The sequence below is a fragment of the Melopsittacus undulatus genome, chromosome 3 (assembly GCF_012275295.1).
Source record: "Melopsittacus undulatus isolate bMelUnd1 chromosome 3, bMelUnd1.mat.Z, whole genome shotgun sequence".
Lineage (NCBI taxonomy): Eukaryota > Metazoa > Chordata > Aves > Psittaciformes > Psittaculidae > Melopsittacus > Melopsittacus undulatus.
Window position 1 is genome coordinate 106,720,958 of NC_047529.1, and position 11,066 is coordinate 106,732,023.

The 11,066-nt window shown below is 43.9% G+C and overlaps 1 protein-coding gene across 3 annotated transcripts in view; it reads right to left on the bottom strand.

The window, feature by feature from the left end:
• WDR26 (WD repeat domain 26) overlaps positions 1-9,387 on the bottom strand; it is a 33,326-nt gene extending 23,939 nt beyond the window's left edge. For 2 of the 3 annotated variants that reach the window (XM_034061188.1, XM_034061186.1), the window contains exons 1-3: positions 8,751-9,387; positions 7,052-7,151; positions 6,879-6,935 (exon numbers count right to left, since the gene is read on the bottom strand). In XM_034061188.1, coding sequence (XP_033917079.1) covers positions 6,879-6,935; positions 7,052-7,151; positions 8,751-9,106 — 513 coding nt within the window. In that variant the 5' untranslated portion in view covers positions 9,107-9,387. The remainder of the gene's footprint in view (positions 1-6,878; positions 6,936-7,051; positions 7,152-8,750) is intronic. The other variant, XM_034061185.1, reaches the window with a different exon arrangement.
• Between the last annotated feature and the right edge of the window lie 1,679 nt (positions 9,388-11,066).

Sequence of the window (11,066 nt, forward strand, 5' to 3'; positions counted from 1 at the left end):
CTAGTAATTAAGTTATCCATGAATTTCCTTCCTGCCTTGTGGGGTTCCAAGTATCTTCCTACCTCATTTCTCAGATCCCCCCCTTCACCTTGTCTCATTTTCATACTCACTCCCTTTTCAGTTACCACTCTTTTAACCCTGAATTAGATAGCCTCCCAATCTCACACCCTACCAAGGAAAGCACACAAAAGCAGCTAATCACATATTTAAGATTGCATGACAGCACAGAACACAGAAGGACAACTCAACAAGCTCTCATACTGTGTCTAGGGGGAGCTGACATGGACTGTTTGCATAGCTGCATAACATACAGCAATAACAAATTGACTGAGGTTTGGTTTTGTAGTTCCATGTCGTTTTCCCTGGGTGCTGTTTTCAGGGTTACAGGAGAAAATAGTTTCCTATATTTAGGAATAACTTCTCAGAATTAATCGCTGCTATTTCATAGTGTTCCTTTCATCCTCAACAGTTTTTTGGTCGTTTTCTTAAAAGCAAAAAGAAATAAAAATCAGGCCTGTTAATGTCTGTGGATAAAAGAAGAAAACCATACATTCATTCACTATATTAGAAAAGCCTGAAGTCTTAGGTATTCCTAATACTAATTTTGTACAAACACAGTTTGGTTATTTCCAGATGAAACCAACTATCCTATGTTTGCATACCTTCTTTACTGCTAGCAGTTATCAGACAGAAAGGACATTTCTGGTCCACAAGACTAAGTTACAAGAGGAGAATGTACATTCTTAGACACATCAGTGAGCAACAAAATGAAGATTAATGTAGCAAATTACATGTGCTTTTCCACTGAATACACCAGAAGTTCAATCTCCTATTTCCTTTGCTTTGTCAGACCATAGCACCTCACTATTTTCACGCTCATATTTGGTCAATGTTTACTTAGTTTCAAACACACTGTTAGCCTTCCTAAGTAGAGGGATATTCAGGAAGTTTACGATGCTCCTATCATACTTGAAAGTTTACATGCAAGTTTACGGTCTACTATATGCAAAATCCAAAGTTCAAACATAACACAGTTAAAGCTTCCAGAGACATTCTGTTCTTCGAAAAAATAACATTTCCACATACAGTGCTATTACTTATCACACAGTTTTGTGAAGCATAAAACACTACACAGTAAAGATTACTAATGTTCAAACATGTCTGTAGTACTCTATTGTCCTGTGTGTGACAGGCAAACCCATATTACATTCCCTATCCAGCTTTTTTGTTTATTTGAATTTGGAATTGTTAGAACATTACTGTACAGTTTTTCCAGGCAAGACATTTTTTGATGTTCTGACATGCAGAAAACCAAAAGAAAGATATCCCAATTATTTATGGCCTCAGTGGTTCGTTCCATGCAGTAGGCCAGCAGGCCTCACACTGTTTGCTTATACACTACCAGTAGGAGGGATAAGAGCTTCCTCTCCCAGCTACGCATGTGCTCACAAGGATGCACGGAGATGCTCACATACAATTTTTCATTCCTCTCAGACACCTCGCACTGATGGTAATCACCAGATGAAAGAAAAAATAGTCTGATACCTGCAATTTGTAATAAGAACTACAATGTCTCCAACTCTTCCTTCTTGATTCACTGCATATAATATTTATTAAATTTATATCATCTTTCCCTTAAGTGAGGTAACTGTATCTGCATCTAATTCGTCTTTGTCCCTCCCTGCTTTTAGGACCTGGCATGTTGCCGAATTACCCAAAGAGGTACAACTTCAGTTTTGGGTTAGAAAAAATTATTTCAAAGAAAAGTCATTACTACCATGTGTGACTGGCATATTAGGAATATAAAAGCCTCCGGACCAACATAGTAACTGTATACTTTGCCCAGGAGTCTCCTGTTAACAAAATGGAGAATTAAAGATAAGATGTTTTAAATTGTAACTTATCTAAGCAAAGGACAGGGACTACAGTAAAGGTTGATGGGAAAATTAAATTGATTTTATAAACTATTTTGATTGCCCTACAGCATACGTGAACAATGGCACAAATAAAACCTCCTTAAGGCAAAAGCCACACTCCAGAGTCATCCTATCTTAAGTAATTTTTTGTACCAGGATACTCACTGCCTCCTTATTTTTGTTGTCTTAATTTTCTCTCAACTACTTAAAACCCCTACTACTAGTACTGCTAATTACTTCCAATACCACTTTCTCATGGTAGACAAGACCGTTTTGAATACATCACTTCTTCTAGAGCCCAAACAACTCTTCTACAGGGAAAGAGAACTGTTTACACTCTTAGTAACAGTAAAGTACAAGCACAAACGCCGCTATTTAAGTAACACAGAACAAGTATAGAACTAATCTGACACAATACACCCACAAGAAAAACGTACTCGTGCTCTATATTCTTTAGCTGCCTTCCAAAAAAGCAAAATAAAAATTACCATAATCCAAATTATACCATGCACAACGTAACAGAAGTGCCTGGGACTTGTTGTTGTCATCTCAGTGTTTGCAATGGAAATTCAACCTCCTTACATGCTTTACTACTGAATAAGTTAAATCCAGTCACCACCATTACATAGCTAGTAGCAAAGATTCTTCACCATATAGGGCCCACAGAAGAGTCCAGTACAACAGTTTCAGCCCTCCATTCTGGTTGACCTTGTTCACTTATCATAACCTCATCCTTTCTTTTCACTTTATAGAGAGCGTGAGGATAACACGTATTACTTTTTTGTTTCTAAAAGCTGTTATTTAAGTGCAAGTTGAACCTCTGATCACCCTGGGGCAAAACTGAGAGTTAAAATAGATTTACATGGGGGGATTTTTGTTTTAATGCATGTACTATTACCATTTTGCTTTCTTCAAACTACAGCCTTCAATTACAAACATGAACATTTAGTGCTTTATTCCACTATCCTAACTTTTAGCAGCAAAGCCCTCGTAAAATCTTAAATTCTAGGAAGTTTTGCCTGCACCATGGTTCATCGGCTCTAACTGAAGGTAAAATCCTCAGCAACACGTCAGTGAAAATAATAGGAGAAGCACTGTATCACAGTCAAGAAACAGCCATTTTGATCACTGGTTACAGCAGCAAATCTTCAGAAGTTTAAGGAGTAAAACACATAATCTCATTTTAGGACTAGCTTTTGGTATTATTTTGGCCTTACAAATCTTAAACCCCCCAACAGTTTTATTACTGTACTAAGAGTTCAAAATAAGTAAACACTGCTGTTGTGGTTTAACCCACCCACTCAACTTGTTCACTCACTCCCCCCCCTTCTCCCCCAACTCCCGGAGAGCTGGGGAGGAGAATCCAAAGAATGTAGCTCCCACGGGTTGAGATAAGAACAGTTTAATAACTAAGGTATAACACAAATCACTACTGTTACCATCAAAAATAATAATAATAATAAAGGAAGTAACAAGTGAAGGGAATACAACACCTCACCACCTGCTGACCGATAACTCACCTCACCCTGCCTGACCGAGCACAGATCGATACCTCCTCCAACCCCCCAGAGCACTAGCCCTACTGGATCACTCTCCATTACATCCTGGGCATGACATGCTGTGGTATGGAATACCTCTTTGGCTAGCTTGGGTCAGGTGTCCTGTCTCTCCTTCCTCCCGGCCTCCCCTCCTCCCTGGCAGAGCATGAGGCTCAGAAAGCCCTTGGCCAGAGTAAACATTTGAGCAGTAACTAAAGACATCAGTGCTATCAGCATTGTTCCCAGCCCAAAAGTCAAAACACAGCACTGCACCAGCTACCAAGAAGGAGAAAAACTGTCTGCTACTGCTGAACCCAGGACAACTGCTGAAAGAACTCTTTGAAATGAAGAGTGTAACCAAGAGACATGCTGAAATTATCAGCTGATGTTTCAAGACAAATTCAATACAGAAGCTGTCTGCTTATAGACTGCAGAATTAAGACCCCAATTTTTATTACTTTGTAGTCTTTATTACTTTTTAATCAGTGTTTTACAAGACTATCAAGCACTTACAAACCATCTAAAACTTATATGTAAGATTTGATACATAAGGAGCAGAAAAATATTCTGGCCTATAAAATTTAACAAGGCTTCAACCATACCAAATCCTGTCACTTACAGAATAATTAACTCCCTGCCCTTAATGCTGGTAGCAAGAGGAACACCATACAGGCAGGTGGAGCACTTGCTCAAACAAGATACAAATCACTTTTTTTTGTTGCATTGCCTGCTACAGGCTGCATACCTCCAGAACTGGGAGAAAGCCCCTTTGAAGTAAATGAAAACTAAGAGGACAATTTAAAAGTATATTCTAGATGACTATAGAGGAATCACCTCCAGATTTCTTCCTAGGTTCAATTAGTTGCCCAACATAGATGCCATAATATACTTGAGTATCCTCAAAGTAAGCACAACCTTGGGTTTGTTAGAAACTGGTATTTTCTAAGTGTTATTCAAGTTAAAAATAACATTCTTGAATCAACTATAAAGTTTTCCTACAGACTGTCTCAAGACAGCTGTATCTTATATGCTGGAAAAGTAAACATGACTAAGCACATACTATACAGCACTCAGTTGTGTTGACACAAATAGAAATAGCAGACTGCCACCCCACACACCCCCCCCCCCAACATATCATCACACAGCATCAAAGGTTTACAAATCGAGAGCAGCCATTTTATGTGTAGTGTTTTCACCTGCAGAACTTACAGCACTTTGCAGAAATAAGGAAATTAAAACAGGAGTAGAATTTTCAAAATACATATGTATCCCCTTCACTGATCAGACATTTCAAAAGCAGTTACATATCCTGGTTATTTTCTCCAGGTCATATTAACTATAAGGGGAAAAAAAAAGAAAAAAAGAAGAAGAAAAACACACAACAAAACCAAAACAACAAACACAAACAAACAAACCACAAACCAAAAACCAAATGCAAACCACCAACCGCACGCACCCTACTTTGTTAAATCCTCTGTGTCATCTAAACTTTTAGGTATCCATTCTTCCTGTACACACACATTTTTGAAACACGTAGTCATACACTATGAGTCACAAGTCAGGAGTCAGGAAACATGAAATCTAATTTTCCATTTTTTAAAGAGTTACCTGCAGCAGCATCTTGTTTGGACTTTACCTAATCACATTTATCATCAACTTTATTGCAGTCAGGATTACCTACAGAGGCTAAACCATCCCTCCTCACCTGCAATGATCTTTCATTAGTTTTCCAGGTGCTGACTTTACAAATACCCACCCATAATTTCAACCAGGTACAAAAATGGGTGGGGAAGGAGGTGAAGACGGTACGCACACGACTGAACTCCTGTGTGCTCTATTTATCTTTGCAAATCAGTACTGCCTTACTAAAACACACATGTAAAGACATTTAACACTATTATCTGTTTTAAATTATATGAAGTTTATATAAAGGAGAACAACTTTGAAGAGAAGACAGTTAATACTTGGTTCAGGTAAAGGTCAGTGTAAACCAAGTATTTTTATTGCACTAAGTTTTATTCAAATAGTTAGACATCAACATTCAAGAAGAGCAGGTTTTCAGAGCCCTCCAAAAACAAAAGGAAAATGTCCCCTTTTTTTCCCTCAAATTATGTTCTCTAAAAAGTACAATGCTCAGTTAAACCTCAACTCCCAGACATGCAAAACAGTTCCAATACTACAGAGAAACTTCGTAACTTCAGAAGTTAGAAACGTGAGCAAATCTGCTTCAAACGACCATTTGTATTCACACATAGTGGTTTCACACCTTCAGACTCCGGAAACTACTGAAAGCTGCATGCAACATTCTAAACTAAAATCAGTAAATCTTACCTATATCAAGTCTTGAGAAAAGATAAAGTGAAATACTAGTCTAAGTAAGAGGTTCTAAGCTTTGAGCAAATTAACAGAACATGAACTTCTGTCCAGTAGCCTCTGATGTTGTCTTAAACATCTGTTTTTCCTACTTCACTTCCTGTTCTCTCTTTTTCTCCCTCCCCCACCAGACAGGAAATTGTCTTGACAACAAATGAATCAGCTAGAAGTAGAGCTAAGCAGCCATCAGCTGATCCTTCATTGTTTACAGTCACACACACTTCAAAAAGCCTTGCTACTGCTTTCTTCCGAAGTAACCATAGTTGTTCCAACTTAGTTAAAATAAATGTTTAAACACAACAGAGCAAGCCATTTGAAGAGCTAACCCTAACCATTCTATGTAAGGACTTTCATCTCGAGATAGAAAAAACCAAACCAAGACACACTTTGCTCAAAGTAACTTAAATTGTAACACCACATGTTGTAATTGTCAAGTCACAGGACCTACTAACCTTTTATATCTAGGGTCAACTTAAAAAAAAAAGACAGCCAAAGATAAAAACTCTAAATATAATCCCAAACAGCATTACAAATGCATTTGCTCCTTAGAAGCCATCTGGAAAAGCAACAGTACTGTTCATGTTCTGTAGCAGCCTCTATCTTCTTGTAATGTGCTCTTACAATGCCAACTCTATCAGCATTACTGCATTTCATTTCTAAACTTCTCTCAAGAAAGCCTAACTCCCATAAACACATTGATGGTGAGAAGTATTTCAAGTTTGAAATTAGTATTCAAGATAAGCAGTTTCTGCAGAAACTCACGTATTTTAGGACTGTTACAGGCTATTTTATCAGTTAAGTATGTTTAACAAAGTTTTAGCCTTCAGTACACCAAATATTAGCCTCAATACTTTTGGGCTTCCTATCTCACATTCTAAAAAAGAATTAAAAAGTTGAGATTAGTATGACATTTGAGCTAGCATGCAAGCTGCTTAAAGTCAATAAAACAAAGAAAACAAGAGCTAGGGACAACCAACTCCATAGTGAAAGATTACACCACTACAATTAGTCCAACTATACAGCTCTGAAAGAGTTCAAGTGTGCCTCTTACCACAATTGCATGCGGAGAATGCACTAAGGCCTTAAGTTCATTCAGGTCGTTCTCAGCCTGTAGGAATCGGCATAAGAAAAAAAAAGTATGTAAGGAGAGTGGATTTTTGAATTCTCTCACAGATACTATGAATTTAAACAGTGGTTAATACAGTCCTATAAGCCCTACGTTACCTTATCCCATTCTCCTTCCATGACATGATTGCGGAATTTGGTAGCAGAAGGATGTTCTAAACGACATCCTGACTCTTGCATGAGGAGATCAACAGTCTGGCTGCAGGAGAGATACAGTGTAAAAAAACCTGACCAGTTTTACCCTCACAAATATACCGCCTGCTATGATAACAGTTAACCATATTTAAAAGCAGCTTTAACAAAGTAAGAATATTATGACCAGATTCAGATGCTTGTCCAAAAAGTTGCCTGAGACATGTAAATAGCTACCTATATCTAAAGCAAGTTGTCAATGAGCTTGAAAGCTTCACTGAAGTACCATAAAGTATGTGACTTACCAGCCACCAAAAACAGCCATCCCTGCACAGAAGATAAACTTCATGAAGGAAGATAAAGACTAGAAAGCTGTTAGCTACACTCTACTACCCCCTGCCTCCCTCCCTTCCTCCCTCTCCCCCCCCCCAATAAAAGAACAGGGAATGCTACTACATCTGCAACAGGCCTAACTTTTCCTTCTTCACCACATATTAAAAGACTGGCTCCTTAAAATAAAATAAACAAAATCACGAACCTATAGCCCTCCCCTTTACACTAAAAATAGCTTATTTACTGTACTGTCATCTATGAACAGTCACGAGTTGTCTGCTGCTGTAAACTTGCCTCCTGTGTCAGAGGCAATCGATTTTATGGGCTAAGTTCTTATTATTGATCCATTCCACAGTGTTTTGGAGACTTCTGTGGTAACTATGTGTAGACTTGAGAGGACTTCTCCAACCTCCTTCCAAAATTACCATGTGTTGGCTTTAGCTTTACTCACAAAGTGAGTGTTGTCATTAAATTCTTAGACTTCCCGTACTCCACTGGGAAATTATTTTTCCTATTCTGATTTTAAGGAAGAGCCAACACCACTCTTTTCTAATCTACAGATAAGATTATTATCAAAAACATGTGTCCAGCGCAAACCTTCAGAGGCCTTCACCATTTATGAAGGGGCGAAGGTTTTCAGAGCAAAACCAAACATCTTATTTAAGATGCAGTTTAGTTCGTGCTCTCTTCCCCGGAGCTGTCAAGCCGAATCTTTGAGCTTATCTGTAAACAGCCGTCCCTCCCCCGTCCCGTCCCTCCCCAAGCTCGGACTCCATTATGTTTACCAGATAACTTCTCCCCTACTAACACATCTGTATTGATCAACCCTTATCGGTGTGCAGCCCGGCTTCCATATTGCCATCCCTGGCAGAGGAAGCACCCGGCCTGTCCCTTCGCGGACACCGAGCTAACCGGCACAGGCTTGGAAAACACATCTTTGGCTCCATGTTGGGTTTTTTTTGCGTGCGGGCCTGCCCCACTGCTCCGCCTCGCACCCAGGCGCTGCTCTCTCCTTCTTGGGGACTACCAGCCTGCGACGGGGCAGGTTTTGCCACTAATCCCCATGCGGAGATCCCTTCCTCTCCCTCGCCCCAGCTCCCCGCTTCAGGCAGCCCATCCTCCGGGGGGACCATCGGCCTCTTGCAGCCCCCTCCCCGCGGACGGAGAAGAAGAACAGCGAGGCGTCTCTACGGGGCCTCCCCGACCCCACAGAGCCCTTCTGTCAGGACACCAGGCCGGGGCAAGGAGGGAAGGAGCCCCCACCTCCCTTCCCCAGGCCGCACTCCCCCTCTCCCACCGCGGCCTCGTCGCCTTCGAGGCCGCGGGCACTTACTTGAGGCCCAGGCTGTGGAGGTGCTGCCCGATCAGCCGGATCACGTCCTCGTCAGACTGCGAAAGCCGCTTCTTCTTCTTCAGGGCGCTGCCGCCACCGCCCCCCAGCTCAGCGGAGGCCGGGCCGGGGACCCCGGCGGCGGGCACCCCGTTGTTGACACTGAGGCCGCCGGGACTGCCGCCGCCGCTGTTAGCCGAGGGCAGCAGCCCGTTGGCGTGAGCCAGCTGGTCGCTGGCGGCTGTGCCTGCCGAGGCCTCGCCGTTCTGGGCACTCAGGCAGCCCAGCTCCGGGTTCACCGGCCCTTGCGACGGCTGCTGCTGCTGTTGTTGGCCCCCTCCTGCCCCGTTGGCCTGCATGGCGCTGCTGACGCCGCTGCCGCTGCTACTGCCTCTGAGCGGGGCGGCGGCGGGGGCGAGCCCGGCGGGGAGCGAGAGGGACTGGGACGAGGTGAGGCCTGCTCTGCCCGCGGAAGCCCCGGGCTCTCCTGCTCCCTCCACCGCCGCCGCCGGGGAGGCCCGGGCTTTCTTCCGCGGGGGCGGGGAGGCTCCGCCGGTGTCCGAGTCGGAGGAGGAGGAAGCGGAGGCCAGAGTTTCCTCACCGAGAGCGGCCGTGGTGGGAAGCCGGGAGGGCGAGGAGGGGGAGGGCGGGGGGGGAGGGGGAAGGGGGTGAGGGGAGGCGGAGCGGAGCCCTATGCCCCCCGGGGGTCCCGGAGGCAGCGCCGCAGCCCGCTCGGGGCTCCCTCTGGCGATGGCGGCCGCCGCTGCCCTGAGCCCCCGGCCGGCAGCCCCAGGCGCCCGGCCCGCTCCCGTTTGCTGCCCGCTGGGTTTGTCTCCTCTCAGCCCAGCTGCAGCTTAATGGAGTCCGGGCCGGGACGTCACAGGAAATTCCTATACTGCCCCCTACACACACTTCCGCCGCCCGGGGCTGGGGGTGGGGTATGGGCCCTATAGGTGCCGGGGGGCGCGACAGGGCAGGCCTCAAGGCCGCTGCAGGGGCCTCCCGGATCGCTCCTGTAGTGCCCGGCTGGTCTGCGAGGTAGGGGTCTACGGGCTCCCATGGGGGCTGTAGGCGTCCTGCCTGAGGGGGTCCCTCAGTCCTGGGGCATGAGCTCGGTGGTGGACATGTGTGAAGGCGTGTGGTGGGAACCCATGGTGTGTGGTGAGGGTCCACTGCCCGGACATGGGTTGGTGGGACTGGTCGGTGAGCGGGTGGAGCAGGGTTACAGTAATTTCCTGAGGCAATATGGATTTTATTCTTTTAAGAAAAGGAGAAGTGTTCAGTGAAGTTGCATCCTGTTGTTGCCCCCGTTGGTTATTGGAAGGGTTCAGACACGCTGCTGTTGTCTTCTGTAGTCTCTGTGTGCATTGGCATGGAAGCAGGAGGTGAAGGGTGATTTTGATCTTCCAGGAATGTTGAGAGTTGGGGTACACTTACCAGGACGTGATGTCAGAACATGAGGTGTTTTGCGCCTCCCGGTCTCTGCCCCAAGGTATCTCTTTCCTGTTCTATGTGATGGAAGACAAACGCAAACACTCAGCAAGGTCTGTGGTCAAAAGTCACAAGTGAGTGAAGTCTTGGCCTTTAAAAATAGGGTTACTGTGTGTTACTTGGTTTAGAGCCTTGAATTTTCATGTTTGGTATTCTCAAGCTTTTCTCCAGAACCCAAAGGGAAATAACAAAACTTTATTATTTCTTAATGAAAGTTGAGATTAGCATCTAATCATCCTTCGCTTGACAGGCTGAGGTGTTAGGAACACTGAACATTGACCAGCTTATGTTGAACTGTTCAGTTTGGACAGACAACAGTGCTTTCGTTCAAGTGGAACTTGGAAGAAGTTCTACTGGGAAAGCACAGGCCCAAGACCAGTGGAAGAGTCTGTGAAGAGACAAAAAGATCATGAAAGGAATGAAACCAGAGAAAGATGAGACCACATTGAGGCTTAGCTGGTGGAATTAGATACTGTACTTTGGCCTTGTGAAGAGAAGGTATTTGACTGTTAACAGCTGAAGCACTCCTACACTAGAGGGAGAGTTGGAAAGAACTTTGTTGCTGAGCACTGCCCAGCTGTGGCTGTAGGGTTAAATTCAACATTGGTCTTCCAAAGAGAGTAGGATGTTGATTTCGTGTTCCTTAGCTCACCAACCGTTGCTGGAGAAGACAATGTGTTTAGCCTGTACCACTGCCATATCTTCTGTTGCCTCCATCACTCTGTCTTTTCAGCATTCTTAAGTAGTTCTTCCTCAGTCCCCCCTCTCCCCAGGCAGCCATTACTGAATTTATGATTCAAAAAATTTGGGTGAAGATAAGAGGTACAG